Source organism: Caloenas nicobarica, chromosome 4 (genome assembly GCF_036013445.1).
Source record: "Caloenas nicobarica isolate bCalNic1 chromosome 4, bCalNic1.hap1, whole genome shotgun sequence".
NCBI classification, from domain to species: Eukaryota; Metazoa; Chordata; class Aves; order Columbiformes; family Columbidae; genus Caloenas; species Caloenas nicobarica.
In genome coordinates this window covers 49565636-49591821 of record NC_088248.1, presented here as the reverse complement: position 1 = coordinate 49591821, position 26186 = coordinate 49565636, and the positions used below count along the sequence as shown (strand labels likewise).

The 26186-nt window shown below is 41.7% G+C and overlaps 1 protein-coding gene across 6 annotated transcripts in view; it reads right to left on the bottom strand.

Annotated features, from left to right (window-relative positions):
• Positions 1 to 26186, bottom strand: part of DLC1 (DLC1 Rho GTPase activating protein) — a 231692-nt gene that overhangs the window by 15068 nt on the left and 190438 nt on the right. For 5 of the 6 annotated variants that reach the window (XM_065633237.1, XM_065633232.1, XM_065633233.1 and 2 more), the window contains 3 exons: positions 11621 to 11692; positions 8650 to 8731; positions 1120 to 1183 (listed from right to left, as the gene is read on the bottom strand). In XM_065633237.1, coding sequence (XP_065489309.1) covers positions 1120 to 1183; positions 8650 to 8731; positions 11621 to 11692 — 218 coding nt within the window. Of the gene's footprint in view, positions 1 to 1119; positions 1184 to 8649; positions 8732 to 11620; positions 11693 to 24370; positions 24459 to 26186 lie in introns of those variants that run through there. The other variant, XM_065633238.1, reaches the window with a different exon arrangement.

Sequence of the window (26186 nt, the reverse complement as noted above, 5' to 3'; positions counted from 1 at the left end):
AAGGTTCAGGAACAAGGAGGAGAAATCTTCTGGCAGTCATAAACGGCAATCCAGCTGTCTACTACTTTTAAAGAGTTCCTATGAACGCTGCCTCAGAGTGTTATCTTCTGGAGCTTGGATGCTGTTTCCAACATACCACAAACAGATAGGGAAAGAGGGGATTAATTCCTGGTAAACAACCTCAGAGCCTTTGTGTGCATTCTTGTTAAGGGTAGGGCAGCATTGTATTGCCTCAGCTCAGTCATCTTTATCTGCAGTTGTCATATCCCAGGGGACAGTATCAACCGCTGATCCCCCCTAGGACACACACATAGTTTTAAGATGGCTATTGAGCGGTACCTTCTTAGCAAAGCCCAGCAACTCAGCTTTCTGCCAGTACTACCTTACTGGAATTACGGTCGGTGCTCTCATTTCACACCACGCTCCACAGGGATCCTGAAGATTCAGGAAACACTTTTAATTCCTGCTGAGCTCCCTGGAAACATGCAAATATCCTAAAAACGTAGCTGATGTATTCTGTAAATATATTGCTTTAATTTTGAGCTACGTAATTAAAAAACAAGGAAACAATGTGCCCAATCGTACAAAGGATCGACTCTTTCCTTTTCAGGCCAAGCCAAGTCTAACTGATCCTGTCCACATTATAATAAAATAATACAAGTCTAATGTGATGGCAAAGAACCAAAACTGTGAAGGTGACACCAAAGACGACGTCCTGACATTCAGGGCAGCTCACAGTCGCTGGTGAGGATCTCCCCCTTCAAGCCTAAAGCCTACTCTTTATAATCCTGCCAGAGCTCAGGCAATACGCTGCAACACGGACAACCTCACCGGCAGGCAGCAAAGCCCAGTGCCTTTCAGACTGGGAGCAGCATCCCAGGGAAGAGTTTGCTAGACGAATAAGCTTTATCCACAGCCAAGCCCTGCAGTTTTCACTCAATGAGAACACAAAATGAATCATAAGCAGAGTTTTGACTGTGCGTCCTTGCCAGGTTCTATTCAGGTGTTATCTTAGACTGCAGCTAAGCAATCTGCTACATGTTTGGTGGTTTTTTTTTTTTTTTCTTTTCAGTTTTATTAATGTACAATGCTGTAACAGAAGATGTTAAATGAACTTACCCTTTTCCTGTGGGGACTAATTTCTAGCTTCATCACTGCACATTTGTTTAAAGTATTTAAGCGCCTGCAAAGCAAAGGAAACCATATTAAGAGAACACACCAGTGTTTTGACAGAGGCTATTCCAGTTCAAAAGCTTTTGTGAAGGCTGTCCCCAACCTGCTTTGCATACAAATGGCCACAAACAGAGTTTCAATTAGAGCCCTAATTATACTTAACCATTAACCCATTACATTTGGCTGTATGCTAACTTCAGAGGGAGGTATGGATGACTATTTGTCACAATTACCTGAATCAAAGGAAAGAGAAGTGAACGGTAACTTTGACTGAGCAGTGCAATATATCCAACGAATTGTAATAATTACATTTGTTTAAAGAGCAGACATCTGAACTCCGAAACAATCAATCTCGACAGACTGAAAATAAGGGAAAAGGCTTCCTATTTGACACTGTGTACATGTGCCTGTGTGAAAAATGCATGCTGCTTTAAATTCGTACTTTATAAGCTAAAATCTCCCAGAGGAAAACTTATTTTCCACTCATTAGGTGTCTCTTTGTGAATAATGATTATTTTCACCACAGTGTTAGGACAACTCACCAGTTTAAAGGGAAAAAAACCCCAACCAAACAAAAAAAACCCCACAAAAAACCACAGACCTGATTTTTTCCTTCCTAAACTGAAAGTCTCTTTTATACATAAAAATGTTCTGAAGGACTAAAATTTAAACAAAACTAAGCTGTTGAGCAACAATAGTTAACCGGTCACCTTGTGAAACGTGCTAGCAGTTTGCATGCACATCTTGAAGTACTGTATGAATTCATATAAGCATCCCTCTATTCCTTGATGAGCTACTCATCTGGCAGGTATCCCTAAAACAAAAAAAAGTTATCTTTCTTCTCCTCTCTCCTCCAGCAGCTCAATGTGCAGGCCTGAGCACAAACAGCTTAAAGCAGAGCAAAACTTGGCATTATTAACACACAGCTCCACGGCAGTTTGTGTGCAGCTGAGTGCAGGCTGCCATGGTCTCCTGCCCTTTTCCCAGACCTTGTCTCCCCAGAAACTGCACCAGGGACATGGCTCAGCTAAAATCTGCACTGGTGAAGTACGGTTAGAGAAATACACTGGTGCCATGGCAGGGCGAAGGGCAGGAACAGGCTGGGTGTGATGCAGAAGGTAGAGGAGCCGTAGCAGCAGCTTCATGGAAGTGATGGTTTGGTCTCTTGTGTTAAAACTTCCACTCATGAGGCTGTACTGTGGGTTGGATGAGGAGACTAACCGAGCTGAAAACTAATCTTTCAATACTTTGTCAGGTTGAATTTCTCCCAGGTCAGTTCCTCAGCTTGCATGAAGGGTAATGTGTGCAGGGGGAAGGCAGAGGAGCAGAGCCACCCCTTTCCTTCAGCCAGAGCGCAGCCCAAATTCAACAAGAGCAAAAGTGAGCTTTAGAAAGCCTCATTCATTCTGAAGGAAGTTGTATAATTTTCACATAATTTGTTTGAGCAAAGTGTAAAGAAGAGCCTGTATCAGCAGCTTTGAAGAACTGAAAAAAAAAATAAAGGAAATGCTGACTTGTCCTATTGCTTCAGATGAGCCTTTTCAGATTCATGGAACTTGTAACTTGAATCTAGAAAATGTGTGCACAGGAAGAATTACTAGTTTCCTCTCTTTCCCCTTCCCTTTTATGCACAGGATTGGTTGCAGATGGTATTTACACACGGCTTGATCCTGAGGCCATCAAAGAAAATGGAAAAGCTCCTACTGGTGCTTTTGCTGCAGTTGTGAAGTAAAAAAAAAAAAAAAAAAAAAAAGGCAGGCAGTTTGATCTATAATTAGACCCAGCCACAACACAGCAGAAAAGAAGAGAAATAGGAAGAATTGCCATGGGTCAAATAGTAGGGCAGTGGCAGGTTAGGAAAGTTATCCAGATCTCTCTATTTTCATCTTTGCTCTGACTTTAAAAGGCAGAAGGCTCAGTCCTGCCAGCTGCAGCTGGTGGGTACATGCACAAGTCCAGCGAATTTCAGAGGAACTGTATTTACAGCGTGGGTGAAGGGTGAATGTCCCATCCATGTGCTACACAACAAAACTGGTATTTTGGTTTTTAAGAGGCCACGCAGCAGCAGAAAGCCACCTCCCTCTCTCTGCTATCAAAACATTCTCCTCTGAAACTCCTGGACCTCAAGACCAGGGAAATAAAACTGGTTTCAGTTCTATATTGTGTAATAATTTACAAATTTCACAGTGTTGCAACCTTTGACTTATGCAGAGAGAAGTTATCACCAAATCCCTGTATCAGGCTTTATCTAGCTCCAGCCTGTCTGACTGCTAATAAAGGCAATCTCTGATTTCACAAAGATTACATCCCCAGACTTTTCTCCTACTCAAATTAAAACCCTGAAATAGGTAGGAAAGGGTAGAGCAAAGACCTCTGTTTCCACGGAGGGTGTTTAAGGAAAAAAAAAATCTCCCAGTACACATCTCACAAAAATGTGTATGAAGGCAAGATAAGGTAACCCCTAATGAGTGAGGTTAAATACAATAGCAGTGAGGCAAATATAGGCTCTGTTACATGTTTGACATGACTTCATCACAAAACCAGTTTCCCTTTTAAAATCTAAATGCACTGCAGTGATTGCCTCAGGTCTGCAAGTCTCATTACATACATCACACATCCTGCTTTAACTTCTGCTCAAGTTCAGCAGTGCCCAGTTCCTTGAGCTACAGGACACTGAAGACACAGTACAATATGCAAAACTGCCTTCCAAATGTAATATTGAGTCCACAAAGCTAAGCTTTGCCGAGATGAGAGTTACCTATACAACTGTTGCTAACCTTCATATATGCTCTGCAATATTTTTTAAACCATACAAGCACACATCCATTTTCTTCAGATCTTCTCATCAAATCAATACTTGTTAGTGAACCACAATTTTCTCTTCTGGCTCTGGACCTTTGGTAATTCCATTCCCAGCTATAAATTCAACTTATCATTTCCCTACTGACAGTCAGCAGGTCTGCCTCATTCTTCAGCTCTGTCTTGTTCTGCCCAAACCTGTCTCAGCAACACCTTTTTGAGGACAAGATGGGAGATGGAGGGATGGGGCAGGACTGCTACAGACAACGGTTACAGCCGCTTTCACCGTCTGGCTATCTCAGTCTCAATTTCTATAACGCCCCCTACCCCAGCCACTTTCTGGATGATTGTCTGGATGACAAGATAATATTCTTTATTCATTTAGCTAAGTGCCCTTGAGTCAGCCCTCTATGCATCTTCACATCCAGATGGTATCTTACTTCTGCGGAGCATTTCATCTCCAAGACACCACTTTTCCTCACCCTCCATGTATTCCTACCCATGCTCTCACCCTGGGTCTGCAAAACCCTCCTTCCTGAGGGTGACCGACACCACAGGACCTGCCTCTCAGTCGCAGCCCCTGAGTCAGGACCAGCCCATATCAGCCCTGAGCAGCAATTACACTGGAAGCCTGAACCTGCTGCACCCAAAACATAAGGCACTGGAGCTTCTCTCAGAAATGTGCAAATGATGCATTTTTCCTGGTCTTCTTGTCAGAAACAGCCAAATAGTTTAGCCTGAACTTCTTTTAAGAAAGGCAGCCCAAACAAGACATTCAAATTTTGCAGTGTGAACAGCTAACTTCAGCTAATTTATAAATAAAAATATGGGTGTGTAACATGAAGTCTCTGTTAAATTTACATACCAGTCAGTTCTACATTGGCTATAGCCCCTGGTAATTCATTCTGCCCTCATTAACAGGAGAAAATTCTCACCCCATGCACCCCAGAAAAGTGTAGATTAGACTTATATATTTTTAACTACAATTTTCAATCTGAATAACTATTATGATCTGGCTTTTACCTTAATAATATTTTCTTAATGGATTAAAATTCTTAGTTCTTTCTTACAGGGCAAATTCCCACTCCATTATAGCTGTAACTAATTGATGATACTAGAGCTTTCCTGTCTCACTGCAGTGGACAGCCTCTGCGCTGGCTCCTGGGGTTCATCTCTATGCTCTGACCTGCGAAGGAGACCAGCTCTCTACAAACTGAATGATACGAGCAGCGAATGCTGCTCATGCCAATCCACTACAATCGATTTCTTGGATGAGAAGTCCTAATAGTAAAGGATTTAAGAAACCTCTTGTGTAGATAGTGTGGCAGTTTGCTAGCTATACGTAATGAGATTAAATAGGATTTCCATCACGGTTTGCTATGTATTTCATGCTCAGTAACAACCTTTAGGATAAGCATGTTTCATCAGCATGTTATGCAGCCACTTATCCTCTAGAAATAAATTCCCAGTCATTAATCTGCATGAAGTCTCATGAAACCAAGGCCAGCAGTACTTTGCACAGTCACTACATGAAGCATCCTAGCTAATTAGAATCATCGCTCTTACATTTTTAAACCTACATTTCATTAAAAGATCACTAAATGACATTTCTTAACCATCTGTCTTCTGTTACCAAGTGCCATATGCTATCTCCGTAATTCAAGTCTCAGCCCACTTTTCACTTAAAATTTTTCAAGAAAATCCTTAATGGGGTGGGTATTGATAGCTTTTCCATTTAGAGAGGAATTTGGCAAAACATTTACTAATAAGCTGTTTCTAAAGTTACATTACTTTTCCAGCTCCCATTAATGAGATTATTAAACAATAATAAATGATGTAAACTATAATTTAAAATGCTTCAAACTTAAAAAAAAAAAATCTCCACCACTGTGATTTCTACAGTCTTTTAAAAAATTATTTCTTCACATGCAGTAATTAGACCGAGGTAGTTAGAACTGCTGGCAGAACACTGGTTGCTACACACGAAAGCAGATTCTCAGTGTCACCATCCACTGCATACAGTGTTCATTTAGCTCTATGCTGAAAATACAAATAATTCCAAAACTATTTTGATTTTCTGTCAAGAAACAGTGACAGACTTAAAGCTGTGAAGCAGCTCTAAGTCTTTTACTGAGTAAAACCTTTCACTGTTTACACACTGACCACGGCATGAGTCAAAATAAACCCAGGCTTCAGGCTGCAATGCAGCATTCCAAACATGTGCCTTCTCCTTGTTTTTTTAATGAGCTTTACAAAATTAAACAAAGAGGTGTGGAAAAAAAATACCCAAAGGTGGGAAAATTGTGATAATGTACTGATTTTGTCTAACACAAATGGTAAAGGGCCAAATTCAGAGGGTAGATTTATATTAGAAATAAGGAAGAAATTGTTCACCATGAGGGTGGTGAGGCACTGGAACAGGCTGTCCAGGGAAGCTGTGGATGCCCCATCCCTGGAAGTGCTCAAGGGCAGGTTGGATGGGGCTTTGAGCAACCTGGTCTAGTGGAAGGTGTCGCTGCCCATGGCAGGGGGGTTGGAACTGGATGATCTTTAAGGTCCCTTCCAACCCAAACCATTCTATGATTCTACAATTTTATGATTAACTGAATTACTTCAGTTTTATTCTGAGGTGGGATCTGAATGCTTCTGGAGAATCATTAGCTTCACTTTTAAAGTAATCTTTGAAAAGATAACTCTGATATATACATCACGGGCTTCAGAATGATATAGTTCAACCTTTAAAATCTTTGTCTCAAACTATAGTAAGACCCATGGATTCTTACGCATACTACACAGAAAACAATCTGGAGATGAAAGCGAAGAAGTTACTTTACAATCTGCAGATTTATGGAAAACTTCCTTGTTTCACAAAATATCTATATACCCACATCATTTTGGTTTGTTTCCCCTTATTAGAAGGCTTACAATATAAGCTTCCATTCTTAGGATACAGATCTTTTTACTGTCCTCTGTGTTCAGAAAAAGTCCTAACTGCTTTTATTGATCACACTAGCAGCAAATCTCAAAGAGATATAGAAGGCATATTCTTACTTGCACCAGTGAGAAACAACTTGCTACCTTTTTTTCCCATATAAATAATCCCAGGTTAAAAAGTACTCTCGCAGGCGAACACTAGGTCCAAATTACGCTGGTTTGACTGTATCTTGTTTTCCTGGCAAGGGAAGGCCACACTTCTGGGAACCAGCATTTACTCACATTGCTGTACTTTCTGTTCAATGACTTCACAAAGTCCAGAGCACGCAAATAAGCACACTGATGCATCACATTTTAATATTGATGGAATAGGTGCCCTACACTTGAGTAGGGCACATCTTGAGTGTAAATTTAACATTAATGAGATTTTTCCCCTCCTAATGACTGGGCAACAGATCCGTTTTCTTAGTCTGAAAAGCTTGTAAAGGTTCCAGCCCTTCTCTTTCCTTTCCAAGTATGGCAGTGATGGCATGAGAACACTATAAACTTAAAGCCTTTCTTAAAAGGGTTTTGTAATTCATTAGAATTACTGACATTTAGAGTTGCAGACATTGTGCATGTAGTATCCAAAAGCATTCATTTTGAAGACCATTTGGAAAGCTGCCATACCGAAGGACAGAGGCAGAAAACTGCACTTATTTCTAGGTAAAAGGAGATACGAAAAGTTAAGGCTTTTTTTGCCATTTAAGATTGTGGACTCACACTAGAGGAGGTAACTGATGGGTGAGTAAGTGTCAGATGGGGCCATTGCAATTGGTTTTACGATAAAATCCCTAATGCTGAAGCTGTACTTCTGTAAAAGCATGCTGCCACAGACAGGCAAGTCTTGCTCCCTCTTTTTCTCCACTCATCCCTCCTCCTGCCCCTGCAGCTGGCTCTGGGGGTCCTGTCCCATCCTTCCCACCTATTCTGAACTTCGTTATGCCTTTCCATGGGCTGATTTCATTTACCAACCCAGCAAAGAACTGCCCAGACTTCTTTTTGCAGGGTGAGTTGAACTGGTTTGTGGAAGGAGTCCATAAACAACAGAGATACATAATGGGAGCATGCGGCTGAGGGCAGCCCAGGCTTTGCAAGCAGTGGTAAACTCTTAGATTCGCTCACATTCTCCCTTACAGCCAAACCCACGTTCACTTTGGTGATCATAGTGGGCACAGGGTGATGCACTGAGGTCAGTGTGAGGGTTTGTACACATAGCTTTTTGTTTTGTTTGTGTACATAGCTACTCATCAACGTAAGAAAGGAGAGTAATGGAGTGCAGCAGCGTGGCTTTGCTAATACTGCTTCCAAAAAAATAACTCCTGTGAGTGAACTGATGCTACAGTTGTGTGTGCAGATGGCTGTAGCCAGCACAGCTCTGCTTTCACATACCTAACTAGTTCAGGAATAAGCAATGAAAGCAAATTAAGAAGAAGAATAAAAAATACATTTGTGAAATACCTATCACAAAGACTCCTTCCACCTTCCTCCCAACTTTGTTATAAATAAGACCCCCAAACATTATTCAGCCCAATATATTATTCCAATGAAAACCGCATACTAACAGTGGATAACGAAAAGGTCTCAAGTAAATGGTTATTTAATAGTAGATAATTCAGTTGAGGTTATGCTTTTCCCAGGTTATAGTTTCTAAGGCACAGGAAGAGTTTTGTTTCAAAATGCAGTGTGATTTTTTTCACCTACCTGCATAAGGCCTCAATAGCATCTCTGTCCAGGAAGTCATGCTCTCGCTTGACCAGAGCAATGTCAATTGGAAAAAGTAGGTCTGTAGGAACAGAGACAGATGAGGAATCAAAATGACTCTCAATCCCACCAGTGAGCTATTCCAAAACAACCATCTGCCTCCAGTTGAGCTCACCAAGATGCCAGTGACTGGCACTTCTCAGGCAACCACGTTACCATCTCAAATGCAAGGCACTTCCTTTTCCTGAACAAGCTTTTGGTGTGCAGCTTTGGTAGCTGAAAGTTCATATGCAAAATGAGCAAAGCAGAAATGAAAAAAAGTGAGCGGGAAAGAGGCAAATGCAACCTCCCTATCCAACATCAGAAACGTAAACTGACTCAGGCTAGCTTAAGTTAAAGTAAATATACAATCTCCATCAAAGTACTAATATCTCACATTAAAGAAAAAAGGTCAGTAAACCCCAAATATCTGGTAAAGAATGGAAAACAGAATCTCCTTGGCTGTTAATCAAGCTATTGAGAAGTTTGACACTGTTACAACATTAATGAGATATGGACTGAAATGAAAGCAAGCCAAGCTGCATGGAGCCCATACTGCCTCCTTTCCTTAGGAGATTATTTAGATAAACAACTGGGAGACTGAGGGGGAGGAAACAATGTTGGCAGAGAGCTGAAAATTTACTACAGCTCTGAAACAGCAACCACATATATATTATTTACTGTCCTCCACAGATTCCTGACTGTCATGCAGGTCCTGATCTGGCATTCCTTGCACAGCCAAAACTCCCACCAAAGGCACTGGGTGTTCAGGGCACCCAGCAATACAAGGACAAACTACAAATATACTGCTGCAGTTGCACGCAACTTCCCTGGTCCAAGCGATTGTCTTCAAAATATTTTAATCTCCAGAGACTAGGAAAGAATGAACTGAAATGATGAAAAGAATAGGACTGGTGTTAATTTGTGGAAAGGTAGTTAATATTCTGGGTTTTCTATACCAACAGATAATCTCTCAAATGAACTATTTGTTCTAAGTTTGCCTGAGGAATAAACAAATTACAACATATTCTGCAAAATGTAATAAATTCTGTCTTTTCTACAGAAAACCGCAGTTTTAGCAAAGCAACTGAAAAATGCTCACTGATTAACTTCCATCTTAAATGTGTACTGCGTGGGACCACTCCATATAAGTGAATTCTCAGAACTCTTGTACTATATCCAATTGATTCATAGGTCTCCCCTTCACTATTCTAAGTCAAAGGTGCAAGTAAAGGGGGTGAACACATTCAACTGGTATTTTTCACCAGTTCTGATCTAAGTTTTTCCACTGAGAAAGTTAGTAGCTTAGAGCGCACGCAAGAGAACAGATGGGAGAATGTAAGTGTGAGAAGCAACTTGGGAGAAGACAGTCAGAATGAGTCATTTTTTTTAATGCTTAATTTATGCTGCTGCTGTTTTTGTTGTTGTTGCTGCTGCCAGGAGGACCTGCAAAGGACAATGGTATATTGTTTTCATATAAGGATGGCTGTCTTTCAATGGGCATGGCTGGCCTTGCTCTCATCTCTTGCTCTCACCTCTAAGGCCTTTTTGATGTTAGGTCAGATATGGTCCTACTTTAGAAACTTTATATAAGTTTAGAGTCTTCAGGTAGGGCAATGGCAACCATAGGTAGGACATGTTTTCTGAATTCAAGTAATTTTTTTAGGACATTTACAGGTCAGCATACCATGAAAGTCACAAGCCCACATATTCAGCTGGGAGGCTTAACCCCAGTTTTAACAAAGACTGGAAGTACAGTCCGAGCTCCTCATCCCAAAAAAATCTTGGCATTTTCATTGGCACAAAAAAAAGGAAGAGAAATAATAAAAGGAAGTTTCATTTCTGAACAGGCGAAGAAACTGAACAGGCAAAGAAAAGTTTCTTCAAGTGCTGCTTTTGAAAGTGCTATTATCATCTCATATTGCCAATGCAGCTGCAAATCAAAGCTCAACAAGATCATTTTTCAAGAAGGTCAGCTCAGCATTTGCTGTAATTTCCAACAGTTATTCACTGGAAATAATGGACTTTCTATGCTCAGTCTTACAAGCAGCAGCTGGAGTTTGTTTTATAAAAAATAGGAGGCAGATAAGACTGCATAATAATTTCACTATGATGCAAGTAATTTAAAGTGGTGTGTGGGAGAAATTCTGAACAATAATATACCTATACAAAAAGTACCTCGAGGATCTCACACTTAAAAAAAACCCCTTCTGTATGTTACTCTGCATCAGAGAGTAAGAACTGCATGCCAAAACTGCAAGCTCCTAGTAGGTTTGAGAGACAACGAAGACAACAGTTTCGCTCAAGCAAAGCCTTTGTTAAATCAAACATGCAAAGTGAATCCATCCCACAAAAGGACAAAGATGGTGAGTGCAGGAGTCAGCTGTCTCTTTGAGGAGCTGCTACACAACTGCACAACAACGGCTTGTTATGTTCTTTTTTCCCTTCATTGCGAGCCTGTGTCTAACACCAACTCAAACTGCTCTGAAAAACCGCACAGGACTTGGAAACCACGAGGTGTAAAGATGCATCCACACATATGCAGAATTTCCTACCTCTGCTCCATTAGGAGAGCTGGCCGGCAGAGATGGAGACTGGGCTCGTAGCAGTGGATGATTACATTTACAAAAATATCGTTCATTTGTAGGGAATGTATCATGGTGCTAATATGATTTGTGCTAGGAGGATATTTGGAAGATTCAGACTAAAACAGAAACCTGGAACAAATTTAAACTCCAAGAGTGTTTCAGTGTCTCACTGGGTTTGGTACATCCACGCATGCAGTGGGTAGCAGAAAGCAGCCCAGTTCCTAAAACCCATCTTATGTGCTGGCACTTCAGTTTTGCCCCTGAACCTTATTTATTGGTGAATATTGCATCTTATTGTCTAAAAATCGTCAGGGGATGATCAACATGCAAGCGCAGGTGCCTACCTTCATAAAGCTGTGCGTACTGCGGGAAGCCGGCAGCCCGCAGCCAGTCACAAGCTTCCTTGGCCTCGATTTCTGGAAGAGGACGGAAACAAGACACCCTCCGATTAGTGATCTACAGAGAAAAAAAATCTCCCTCTCCACCACTTCTACTATTCCTGTTACAAAATCAGCATTAAGATATGCAGCAGCTTTGAACTGAGATACAAGTTTGCTTATCCCAGTTTGCTTTTCTCCTCATGACCCAACATATCTTAGATTCTAGAAAGCCCCTAGCATTCATTCGCGACCTACCAACAGCTCATCACTTTAGTACTGAAGAGAAACAGGCACAGACGAAAACTGCAGGAGTCAGGTTATTCCGTACAGGTTTTGTTAACACTTGAGAAACCAGCACCACAATCAGCTTGAGCAGCATTTGTTCAACACATCTTATGACCCTCTTGGCAAAACTATTTTGTCTTGACAGAAATTCCTAGTAAATCTTGTAATACTGTGTGCTTTAACATCTTGTAGACAGTACTGACAGACTCAAGCCCAACAACAACCAACACACTGTACTGCAGCTCGCTCAAGTGTGTATTAACTACCCAAAAAGAACCTAGTTTCACTGGAGGTCTCCAAGGCATTTATGAGTTATGTGGTATATGACAGGAAATTCACCTAATTTTCCCTCACACTACCCAAAACAGCATGCCACAAAATTAAATTATTCACATACTTGACACTGAAATAAAGGAAACATTCTGAACATGGGTTATATTAGTCTGTGAATAAAGTATACATAAATTCATTTGTTACCTAATACATGCAGACATAAAGAAAATGTTATCTTACGAGCTCAAAGTAGGAAAATATAAAAGGTACTTAGGATTTTCTGCAAGTGTTCAGGAAACAGATTGGGTTAATTATGTTCTAAAAATTCAAGAAAGTGCTACTGGGAATTTAGCTCCCTGCTTAGAACTGATCAAACAGACAGCGAGCAATCAGAAACTCTTAAAGTTCATCTGGCTTTGATTACATTCACTCTTCTTGATGGACCAGAAAAGAAAAGCTTCATTATGTACAACTCAGTAGACAATTTTGCCACCTACTTGGAGAGGATACTATTGCTACCTGCTGTAGAAACCATGTGCAAAGCATTTTGCTCAGAATTGCTCAGAATACAAGTTACTGCATATAGGGCAGTGAAAGAGCCAAGCATAACATAAGTAAAATTTCTCAAGATTTTGGCAGGTTATGAAATATTCCCAGTGAGCTACAGGTACACAGTTAAAATCGGATGAAATGGCAGGCAGCTTTTAGCATCTCCCAAATGACAAAAATCCCCCTCCAATTTTGCAAATAGCTGCAACAGGGTTAAAATATTTGTGCTTTGCCAGAAGGCTCTGGGTATATATCTACATACCCAAACCAAGGGGTTAAGGTGCGCCAAAGCACAACATTCCAGATAAATAAACAGCTAAAAATCCACTCTCCCTGAAGTCAGGACAAGCAGGCATTTGTGTAACTTGTGTTTGCTTCACCTTTGGGTTATGGGACCACATGAGAACAAGCACGTACAGACATATTGACTTAGCTACTCATTAAGAAAAAGCATTCTTCAATTCCAACTGCAAGTGATTGTAAAGTTTGGCTTAACAAAGTATTTTAATTTCGGTATCCTAAGGAAATACATGGGAAAGTTAATAAAGAAGGAAAAAAAAATCTAAAATATATTTAAAACTTGTACTGGTAAAGAAAGAACAAACAATGGAATATTACTATCTCAAAAGCAATGTAAATGCTAAAGTAAAAAAAATCTGCAATTACTTTCCAAGAGTACTTAAAAGAAAATTAACCTTACAGGTTACGTCCTGCATAATGATCTGGATGAATGAGAAATTTACTTGATTTAAAACTGAAAAAAAAAAAAATATCCCTGATAACCAGTATTTACCTAAAAAATGCAGGGAGATGCTTATAGTGTAATTGAAAAAAAAGTGTCAGATTCCTTATTACTACAGTGGTTTTTAAATGTGTTTCAATATTTGCTCACAGGTCCTCTTCTGAGCACCCAATGTGTATGACCTCTAAAGTATTTCTAGAACTGGAAAATTATGAATATGCATTTATTAGACTATTTTTTAAGGTTCTCTATAGAAGCTTTGTGTATCTTTTCTGCAAATACATATACGAGTTATGTGGAAGTCACATTTTATGGGCATGCGGTCAGGTGCCTTTGGGATTTTCAGAGCATATTTGCTTTCAAAATACCTTAGAGAATCCCTCAAGGAGCCCATCCAGGCAACAAAACACCTGAGTTATTCCTGGTTGGCTACAAGAATTGCAGAGTTTAATAAAACACCAGCACACCTGCTCATTGACTAGTCTTGGCAAATGCCTAGGGCTGCGTACAGGACAGCACCACGGGTTTAAAAGCGATATTTGCCCCATGTCCACCTGAAACGCTTTGGGAAAGCCAGAGCTCCAGCCTCGGGCTCCTGTTGCAAGCCCTTGGATGTGTGAGGGGCTTGGACTGCCGTCTGGAACAAGGCGCAAGGGAATCCCCTGCGGCCACGGCTCTCTCCATGCCACCTCCCCATCCATATGCGTGGCAGAGCAGAGGCAGGACCTAAAAAAGCAGCTACTTTTGTTCAGCTCCAGTCGGCTAAACCCAGGATTGCTCCTCGGCTCTACCAATCTGCTGTGACCAGATGAACAGAAAGGTAATTTCCAAACCATCTTCCCCACCTCTGGTTACGGAGGAGTATGAATAAAACTGTGTATGTATGTGAAATTCAGGCAGATCAAAATATAGCCAGAGGGAGAATCCAGCCCAGGGTGCACAGAAAGGTGAGTACACAGAATAAGCTTCCTCACATAAGAGATACAAACTTTAACAGCTGAAAACTTGTACAGGTAAACAGCACATTACCACAACGTAACTGGATTCTGCCTTTGAGAATAAAATACATTAGTTAAACCTGAGGTTCTGGCCAAATCATTTAAACTACGCTAGAGGAAAACACTTATTCCCACACTTTCCAAACACCAGCTTTTCTCCCAGCTCAGCAGCATCAGCCCTGGGACTCTTGGTTTGCCAGCTGCCATGGTTTCACATCCAGGTGGACAATGGAATACGTGCAAGACCTTGTCATCTGGATCAATGGCAACTGGGATAATGAGGGACAAAAGAGAGAAGAACAGAGCTTCCAAAATCAGGTTTTCCCCCTCCTTCTAAAAAGTTTCGGTCTCCCAGGAGACCCAGGTTACAGATGAGCTACAAACTCACTGCTGAGCAAAGCATCTGCTTGGTTGGGGCCAGCTGGGAGACACAGAGAGAAGAGGAAGCTTGCAGAGGAACCCTGTGCTGCTTTCCAACCCATTTTAGGGAAGCCTTACTCCAGCACTAATTAATCTGCCATAATATGCAAAGCGACTTCCCACCGTGAGCATCTTTCCGATGAAAACCTGGCAGCTGAGCAGACAGAAGCTGCTGTGGGCAAGGGACGGGTCTCACTCCCTCCTCCCCGCTCCATCCCTGCCGTGCCACTTCCTTTCGGAATCAAACATCCTTGCCAGTTAAAACCTTTACAATAAACTACAATTCAGTATACATTCCAGGCAAGAAACGTATGTGCAGCTTTTCAGATGAGCGTCCTGTGCCCTCCCTCAGCAGCAGGAGGTTCTGGTATGAAAGAACCGCTGGCAAGAAAGAAATCACACTATTATTTCTAAATGTCCTGATACACAAGAAATTCTCTTAGAAAGTAAAACAAGACAAAACAAAAAAAGCCAAAACAAAAAACCCCAAAAAGGAGTACAATGAAGTCTTTATTCTTAGTGTCGTGTAAGCAAACAGCAGGCAAACGTGTTGAAAAGGAAACAGGAAATTTTTATTGGAAACAGCTTTATTTGTTAGTCCATTTCACAAAGCAGGCCTCCATGCTCAAATCAAGGGTTGGAGTTCCTTTTGTGTATGGTTGGGAACCATTAGTTCTTATTTACCCACTTCCTGGGGGGTTAGGAGGACCCAATTCTTCCCCAAACTGGTAAGTGAAAATGGAAATTTCTAACTTCCTTTTTTGTTTAACTTTGGTTAATCTTGGCAAGTTTGCAGCTTTAAAACTTCATAGCAAAAATATTTCAATTCACACCTTGTTTGATACTGCAACTGCAGAAGGGAGGACTCTAAAATGTCTATAGTCGTTCGTTGGATGATACCTGCGTTCCTATAGAAAATAAAACCTGCAGAGTCTGATGCCACAAAAATGCCCTTTGAGAAAACAATAATCATAGCAGTCTAGCTAGGAGCAGTAAGATCTATTAAAAAGTTGGAAGGGTTTATTTTTTTCATTTTCTTATTCTTCCTTGCCTTTTGTTTCCATGAAATAGCATACAACTTAAGCATCAGCTCTTTCAGGGTCTTTGGGACAAGGTGCAAAGCAGATGTATCTTTGTACAGTCATGTATTGGCTCCATTTTCACCTAAGTGCTAAACATCATAGGAACAGTTCTCCCAAGCAGATGGTTTCCTCTTGCCTCAACTCAGACACCTTTATAGCCATATTAGCACCTCCACACATCAGGTCTACTCATCTCACCTTTTGGCTCTGTTAAGAGAGTAGATTGTAAAAATCTCTAGCGAAGACTGGTGAAATCAGCGCTGTTAAAATCAAGTTTCAGCAAAAATGGGCTTCATTGCTGAAGTTTCACTCCAATGCCACACCTAACAACTGGTTTGCTTGGCATTCTTTTTAGTCATAATTTTTGACCAGGTCACTCTGGTTGAAATTCACTATTTGATTTTTTTTTTTTCCAGAAAATAATAATAATAATTAAAAGAAAATAAAAAGTAAAAATTGGATACAAAATCATCTTCCTGAATTAGCTTGCAGGAGTCTCTTCCACGTGATGCAGAGAATGTGATTTCTCACCATGAATGAGATGAGCCCTCTTGCTCCTGACTAGAATACATAAACCTCTAAAAGTTACTTGCACATTTTCTAAGGCACAGTTGGAACACAAAGAGGAATCTTTCCTCTCCAGGACTGACACTCCAGTTCAATGGCTGTGAAAGGGCTTGAATGCTCAGAAGCTCATACTCTTCTGTTTGTATAAGAAACTACCTGTCGCTACATACTGTGTCCCTCTGAAATCTCTGGTGCTTTGCAAATTTGTGTTCAACTCCAAAGTACTCTCCTGAGCTATTAAGAAACTTGAGATCATTCAGGATCATATTTTTTAAGACCAGCTGTGGTATATATGAAAAATATTCTTCTCTGGATAGAATTCCACTGCCCAAATACAATAATTTTTCCAGGTGCTTGAATTACATCCCTGACATGTGAATTGCGGTCCCAACACTAGATTTGATCACACTATTCCAACCACTCAGTCTATAGATATATGAACACAGTTGTGAAATCTGAGACAAACTGGGGAAAAAACTGCACTATGGCAGCTGTCTACAAATGAGCAGGCCAGGCACTGAAAATGATAAATAAGTTCTGTGTAATGTCATATGCCTGCAGCCCTTTAAAGCTGGGACAGTGTGACTTCCTAAGAGTTAGCCTGCTATGTGTCCACAGCCTCAGATGGTTTTCACTTTGAAGATATGCAACTATAGCTTGAAAATAATTAAATTCCTTTTCATAAGTCTGGTTTTTATCAAGCCTATATAGCTAAATATTCCTTAGGCAGTATCATTAACTCAGTGCTCCACATCTTTCACGAAAGCAGCAAGGACTAAAGAAAGAAAAATGTAATTAATGAAGAACGGCATTTTATAAGGATAATGCCCTCAAAACAAACACTGAAACTTGGTAAGTTTGTCAATAAGCATTCAACCACTAAAAGCTAGAGAATTCTTAAAATCCCATTAAAAGCTCTTGCCAAATGTCTAACATGGTTGGAATCTCTCCTTATTCTAGGAGAACAATCCAATCTTATACCACTATCCTAAAATATTAGTCTTACACATTCAGCCCATGAAGGATTAATTTCTGGACAAACCAGTGAGTCCAAGAGTTTTGAACTGATGATGAGCTTGCAGGTTTTGAAGTGAAAGTTAACTGCCTTCCTGAGAAGGGTCCCTTTTCTCCTTTCGCCTTGGAAGCACAACTTATATATTTACAATAGCAGCTGCCTATTTTGATGTGCTCCTGTATTTCACTGTGCTTCAACCTACCTTCCACAGTCAAATGATACATGTTGTGATCTCCACTTAACGCCACACGCCTCAGCAGTCAATTCAAGCAGATATGGATGCACACATAATTTTAAGAAAATATTTCTTATCAAAAACTTTCTGGTGGAAAAAAACCCCACAAGTTCTTGAAAGAAACCATACATGAGACCCAATACATATATTGCTTTCTAGTAATAAAAACCCTAGAAGGAGGTGGTGGTGGGCAATGTTACTCAAACATTTCTCAACTATGTGATGACAACTGAAGAAACACTCTCCTGGTGTTCCTGCTGGCTTTGGGTTAAACATGGGAATGGCTTTTTCAAGTTATGGAGCCTTGCAGCAAAACAGTAACTATGCTGCCGATGTTATGTATAAACCACAGGACACTGGGAGAAGAAACAGAGTATGTTTGGAATTTGTGTGGGAACAGAAGAAGAAGAAATAAGGAAACAGATGTTTAAGATCATATATTGATAGTTTCCCTGAAAAAAATCAGGAAGCTGGAATACTATTCTTTTTTTCAGCAGAGCTTTTGGAAATGAGTAAATAGCTTACTTCCACTCCCGGGGTTTTAAATTTGTTTATCCCTTTAATGATTAGAGTTACATTAAAAAAAAAAAAAAGGTTTTCAAAACATCCACATAGGTTTATGTTGGCTGTACGTAATTTTGTTCCCCCTCGCCCCCGCAACTGTACCAGGTTACGTAAAACAACAGCTTTAATTGCTCACCAATCCTCTTGGCTAGCACAGGAAACACAATACTGCTTTTGTGAACCAAAAATCTAATTAACTTGGATCTCCTTTTCATAGTCTTCAGCATGGTGAAATCACTTTAAATTTTTTCAGATCAAAACGTAACAAGAGAAACAGTATTTGATGAAAATGTTTAAAATGTTTAGTGATTGAGCCAACACTTGCTGAAATCAACGGGACCCTCCATGAATTTCAGAGGAATCTAGCCATTCCCATCATGGATCCATGGGTCTCTACAACCCAACCATACCCTTTTTCAGGAATAAAGGTGATCAGTTTCATAGCTCTCCTCGCTATTATTACCAAAAATATATATTTAAAATGCGACTTGCGCTTTCTCAAAGCCCAGTTGTGCTGTGAGCCCCATCCCAAGCATGGGGAACAGCCCAGGTGTTCATCAGAGCACAAGGAAGGACAGTGCTTGATGGCAGGAGGCCAGAGAGGACACAGCCACCACCCCCAGAACATGCCCAGGCTGGCAAGAGGTCCCCTCTGTCAAAAAGACCTGGAGCAACTGTTATGCTCAGGAAAGCACCAAAGCAGCACCATTTCAGGATTTAATACAGGTGTAGCAAGATAAAGGATCCTCCCCATGCCTTTGTCAAACACTTTCCCTATACACTCTGTAAGAGATTGTAATTGCTGCTTATTTTCACACTATTAAGTATGTTCCTAACTGCTCAAAGTTAGCTGCATTGCTTCCTAATTTGTTGAAGACTTTGGAAAAGCGTGTTTTAGGACACAAAAGAATCATCACTAATGTAAATCATAATTTATTCCTATGTTTGGGGTTTTTTTTTTTTTTACATTTTGAGCATATACAGAAGGATTAAGAAAGAAATTTAGAAAATGATGCAATATAAATTTTAAAACTCACAGAAAACTAAAGCTTTATATGGCAGTTTTCCTGCCAAAGAACAATTATTTTTATAGATTAAAGATGGTTTTATCCCCTTCGTTTTTAGGAAGGTTCACAGATGAAGAGGAACAAGATGTCAAACGACTTAAAAAAAGTTAAGAAATAATTGGGCACGTGGGTTATTCATCTGGCCTGATTAACACAGGGTGGTCTTGGAGGAGGATTATTTGGGGCAGTTAGTCAAATCCTCTGAAGGAGGTCATGTTGACAGATTCCAGAGTGAGAAACGAATCCTCCGCCAAAGACTGGGAAAAAGAAGATGACTTTAACCTTCTCTCAGAATTGACTTGGTTAGAATGACCTTTGAGAACGTACTGAAGGGCAAACATTAACCATTGCTATTCCCAAGTCCAGCATTAATATTCTGTATGCAATGCTCAAATCAAAGGCTCATTAGGCTCTGGAGGGAGGTAAAACTGAGTATGTCGAGTGTGACAGAGACTTCCTCTAAAAGTGCCCAAAGTCTGGGTTACCTGTTCAGATCTAAGAAATGGTATAAGAGCTGATCTGAGCTTTCTCAATGGTTCATACAAGAGAAAGCAGATTTTACACAGACAATATCTTCTAGCTTGTTAAGCCTCAACCTCAAAACCATCCACACACATAGAAAGAACTGTATGGAAGAAGGGCAACCTTTGCATCATAACCATTTAGTGCTTACCTCACTGATGACCCAGTCCCCAAACTGCACCCTGTGTGGATGATGCAACACTGGATACAAAAGGTCAGAAATACCTGAGGCACAAAGCTGGATGTGTGCCAGCTGAACGCCTCTTTCCCTAAATCAGAATTAAAGACAAAAACCTGGATTTTTCCCAAAGCAAGTATTACTATGAACTTCCTACTTTCAGATATTATAGGCAGTTACAGTATTCTGTGATATTGCATACTTGAAAATGCTTTTCTCAGTTTCTGATGTAATGGTCACATCTTGCAACTTCAACTTTGGGGATAAGAGAATGATCTAGATACAGCAGAGCCATGGTAGCACTGCAAAGCCAACACATCACTGCAGCAGAAAGGAGAGAGACCACATTTGTGAAGAAGGAGGGAAGCTAAAACAGATGACGAAGCTTTACACTGGAAAGTTTCTTGTATCTCACAGCGCACAGGAAACTGGTTATCAGAGACACATACAGAGAGCAGAGGAAAGGGTGGCCAGCACAGCATCCAGCTCTGTGTGTCCACAGGGTCACAGAAAGACTGTCCCCAAAACACAAGAATGCAGAGGGGATATATTTTTCTCAATCCTGAATCTTCAGCGAGTGATAAGAATAGATTGGGGAAGGTCAATCTATGTCCACTGCTGGCTTCAGCAAATGTCTTGCATGCATCTCCTCAGGAGCGTTCTTTCACAGACTGAGATGATCATTTGAATGGACAGTTTCAGATAAATATAAAATAATTATATTTAAAACCAAGTCTAAGGAATTTTGCACCATTTTGGGCTTTAAAACAATGTACCCACCATAAGTGGGCCATCGTATTGCATCTCCATTAAAAGAGAGACCAGACAAGATTTTTTCTGATCCAGTCTCATCTAACACAGTCCTTCTCAAGGGAAACAAATACTTGTCAATATTTGAAAGAATATTCATTCTCACAAATAACAATGCTAGCACGCTCCTCTAAAGACAACAAAGTACTTCAGAAAGGTGTGTAGTATTACCTGTAACTTTCAGATAACGAAACTCAGTGAATTAAAGCTAGCTGGTTAAGTCATTCTTGACTTTATTTTACTTCTACTAGTTATATCAATGGTACAGTATACTGATAGACTTACTGATTTCAAAGGTATGCTATGTGGGATAGGGTAGTACTCAGTGTCAGCAAATACGGCAGAGTAAGTGTCCAGCGCAAAGAACCAGAAAGCTCCAATTGCAGCCCAGTACTGTGTCCCTTTCATGAGACTTGCTGTTCACTGGTGGAAGACAGCTTTGTTCTTTCTTTAAAACAGGAGAGGAGGGACAATAGAATAGAAAATAAAAGGGTAAAAAGAAAAAAAACTGGAAAAAACTTGGAAACAAAAAAACCATGCAAGACAATCTTGCCAGCCTGTACCAGTCAGAATTAGTGGCAGCATAGATACAAGCAAGAAATAGTCCTGGAATGCTGAAATTACCAAAATTAGCAGAAATCTACACTCAATACATCACTAGAGAGGATACAGTGTTTTGTAATTCATTTGCCCTGAAACACTGAGTAAGCAGAACAATATGATACCCAATGAAGTATATAGGGACATCATCTCTTTACTTAGTGGAGATGAAACCATCAAGTTTTCTGTGAACTGCAGATCATTTGATTGCTGTATTTCTACAATATGCACAGGAAGGAAGGGGAAACATCTGAAGTTATTTTTATTTCCCCAAGTCTTCTGGCTATACTGTATGAATGCTAGGGTGGGTCTGGCATTGTCTGAAATGTGTCAGGGTCCTTTTGCATAGCCTCATTTCCTTCTTCCTGTTGCTAGGAAGGATAGTTAAGCATGAAAAGTGCTTGTTTACAGTACAGGACCATCCTGTTAAGCACATGAGTTCTCTTCCTCCATCTCCTTTTAACCAGCCCAAGGTGCAGTTGTGTTTATGCTGAAACCAACAGCACAACTCCCATCAGAGGGGAGCTAGAAAAGAAATTAGAATCTCTAAAGAAGCCCAAACATAACATACTGTGGTATACTGGCCAGAAGAAAAAAAACTTTATCAAGCAAACTGCATCTCTAAATATTTGCAGAACTCATAAATTCACATGCGTCAAACAAACCATTGCCTAGAATGTAATGAATCAGAAGAACCAGAAAAGTCTCATCTCCTTCTTCTAGGAATCCTATTATAAACATTTGAGTGCATAAGGACAACTGCAGTACCTTTTTCCTGCCCCCACCACACACAAAATACATAGAGTACTTCTGAGTTTCCATGACCAGCATCAGATTTTCTCTCTGTCCCAGCAAGGGCAGCTGCAGAACTGGCTGGGAAGACCCTGACTCAGGAATTAAAAATCGTAGATTGAAACTACACAACTGCGATTTAAATCCCAAATAGAAGCATGACATGATACATTTTTGCTTTTGACTGCCACTTAGAAATGATATTTAACAATAGCTCCATGGTGTTTAAAATAATGTGTCTGTACTTCCTTTTGATTAACAAAAAATCAATTAACAAACCAAGTTGTTTTAAAAGAAGATAAAGAGAACAGGAAGTCCTAGAGGTTACAAAAAGTAGCTCCAAATGCTTTGATTTCTATGAACTTGGAGATGAAAGGAATCTTCTCAAAACAATATCTACATCTTCTTTTGCACATACTGTATCCCATTATCAAAGAATCTCAGCCTTAATCAGGATTCCATAGGCAAACTGCAGCAGTAACCCAAACCCATTTGCTACAGAGACATCATCCCACTTCCCAGCCTTTCTGGTTTTTGTTACTCCTACTGGAGATGCAGATCAGGATGCCTACGGGACATCAATAAGGATACCTGGAAGACAAGATAGCAGGCTACAGCTGAGGAATCAACAGAGGCACCTAATACCAGCTCCGTGTGCTGTCAGCCAGCTGCACCCTGGCTGCCAGACAGATGCTGAATGAGTCTGGCACTGAACTGTTGATAGATTCATACTCAGAGGCTTGTAAGAAAGCTGCTTGTCTATTCTTGAAGTTCAGTACAAACAGCCTTAAAACACAACCTGACTCGGAGCATTGTTATTGATTTGCTGCTGGGAGTTTCCTGGTCAGGACAGGGAAATTCAAACAGATCGCACTTACTCCTATTTAAAAAAAAAAAAAATCAACTGTAATTGATGGCTAAGGTAAAATTACATTCCCTGCTCTTCCAATTCACATGCGTGAATTTAAAGAGCGGGGAATGTAATTTTACTTACATCAGGCAGAACCTTCTGACCTAGTTAATTAAAAATTTTTAAAAACAAACAAACAAACAAATTCAGACCAAAAATAGAAAGATTGTTGTACCAATAGTAAGTGCCCTTGACTAGCAGTAGAGCTCATTAGGCTAATGGCAACGCATCGCTCAACAACTTCACAGTTATGGTGGAAGTAGGTCATTGGTGGTTGTTTGCAAAAAAAAAGGGGGGAGTGATACGGAAGGTAAAACTGCCCGACTGGAAAACAGCATCGGTTTTCTGTTTGCCCGGAAAAGGGGGCCAGGGGTGGGGGGGTGATCCCGAGTGGCAGGAGGTGCCGCTCCTCCAGGGGGATCAAAGCCGCCGGGGGTGACATCAGGGCTGGCCACCGCCGCACGGGGGGAGCCACCGGACTCCTGCAGGCCATCGGGCTAATTACGAAGAACTTCAAAAGAAACTCGACGTTTCCCCTCTCGCTAGGACTCCCAGAAAACAAACAAACAAAACTCCCCAAAAACCCCAAACAAAAAAACGAAACACCAAAAAAGAGAGAGAAGAGATGGCCACGGTGCCCTGCATAGAGGCCGCATCCGGCGCACCGCTCCGCGCCCGCGGCTCCTCCGCGGCTCCGTGCCTTAGGTCGTGCGCACGTTAACCCCTCCGGCCCGCGCTTCCCGACCACAGCCGCACCGAACCGCCGCTTCCCAGCGATAACTCATTCCGGGCTCCCGTCTCACCTGGGGCTGCTCCCGCCCCGACGGGCGCTTCTCACCCCCGCTACCGCGGGCGGGCCGGCGGGGCGAAGACCCGCGGCTGAGGACGCTCCGCACCGCGGAACGGGGCAGCCGCCCCTCTCCCCAGGGAGCCCGCCCGCGCCCCTGCCAGCGCTGCGGGATCACGAAAGACGGACCCCAGTGCCCCTAAACCCCACACCAGCCCCCGAAGCACCTCTCGGCAACGCTGGCCGCGATGCGCAGAGCCTGCGCCCCCCGGCGCGCAGCCGCCGCCACCTCCCGCATCGGGCAGAGCCTGAGCTTACGTGTGAGGATCATGGTCTCTGCCGCGGTCCCTCCGCGGTGTCTCCGCGGGGCTGCCTGCGGGGCTGCCTCACTACCTGCCTGCCTGCGCCCCTGCCTGCGCGGCGGCAGCTCGCAACTGACACCCGGCGCGGAGCAGCGGCGCGGCCGCCCGGCCCCTTCGGGCTCCCCCGCCCCCAGGGCCCGCCCCGCCGCCGCCCGTCCCGCTCCGCGCCCCGCGCCCCGCTCCGCGCAAGGAGGGAGGCTTGCGCGCAGGCAGGCGCAGCCGCCACGTGCGGTTACCTGGTCACAACCCACAAATACAAGCAGAAAGCGACATATACACACGCATACATAGACTCCCCCCACTCGTTGCACACATAGCGGACCGTCAATGGGAACTTCACAAAGCTGGTGCGGTCAAAGACAATCTAATGGCTTACGTCCCCTCTGCTCCTCTGTGATTTTTAATGACTATCAGCTAATCGTGGCGGCCTTTTAGGCAATAGTGATGTTTATAAAAAGCAACCAGCAAGGCTCTAAGTAGTTTTTCCAGGAAATGTACAAAAGAGTGTTGATAGAGAAGGCAGCATGGCTCATTGGTGTTATAAATTGACAAGGGCTGGGAAGCCCTGAGCAGCCCTAGGCACGGGGGATGCTGAGCCTTCAGCCTGAAGCAGGCTGTGCAGGGTGGCCAGGGGATGCTGGTACCACCCTGCCTGGGCAGCGTGTTGAACAGAGCTGCAAAATGTTGAAAATGCCTGCACACCATCAAAGTCTCAGTCTAGACCTGGATGGAAACCAGCAAGTATTTTCCCTTTGGGGACCACGGCACGGCTATAGGCATGGCTTGCAGATAGTGAAGCAAAGCCTGGCATTCACAGCTCTGTGCCTGGGAGTCACGCCCTACACCATTTACTCCCCTGTATATTTTGCGAAGATTGTTTGAATGCTTATGTCTTGGTTGATACACACATTCGGAGCTTTAAAATGGCACAAAATAGCTACTTTTGAGCAGCTGCCAAACTATCAGCCTGGAAAAGAGTACTGTGAAATTTTGAAAATATCTGGGTCCCATCAAAGATTATGATTGGTTCATTCTCTTCCAAGCCAACATCATATTTTATACTCACTGTTGTTATTCTAAGATTCAGTTGTTGTTTCTGCACTATGATCTGTCAGATATAGAGTATATATAATGTGGTGCCTGAGCAGGCAATTTGCGAAGAATAAACATCTCCCCCTTCTATAGGCTGCAAACTGTGGCCAGTTGGCTATTATAGTGTTGTTTCTGGAAACCCCTACACAGCTCCAGGTCATTAATTTACTTTAATAGCCCAGAAGAGGATGGAACTGCACTATATCTTCAAGCTTGACTTTACATATATTACCCACTTAATCAATTACCTCTTCATATCTAAACTCGCTCCAGCTCTTTTTGGCATAGCCACGTTTACCTGCATTTTTGAATGCTTCTTGTAAGGCACCAGGATATATGTAAGGCACCAGGTAGGTCAGGCCTGTAAAATGTGAATTCTTAACTCTAACGCAGGGAAGACGGACATACGCTACTCCTCAGCTGTTGAACAGACAAGGTAATCCCAGTCTAACTGGCTTTCTGTCTGTATTGTCTATAGTTGTATGCAGTTGGTAGACTAGGAAGTGGTAGGCTAGTCATGACAAGAGATGGAAAACACTGGTTGCACATTGTGTGTGATTTTCAGGCTCCGAATTCTAGAAAAGAGAGAAATTGTTTCTCCAACATGAATCTCCAAAAGGAAGGGAAGAAAAAAAAAAAAAAAAAGAAAAAAAAATATCCAGAACATGTGGGAAAGCATG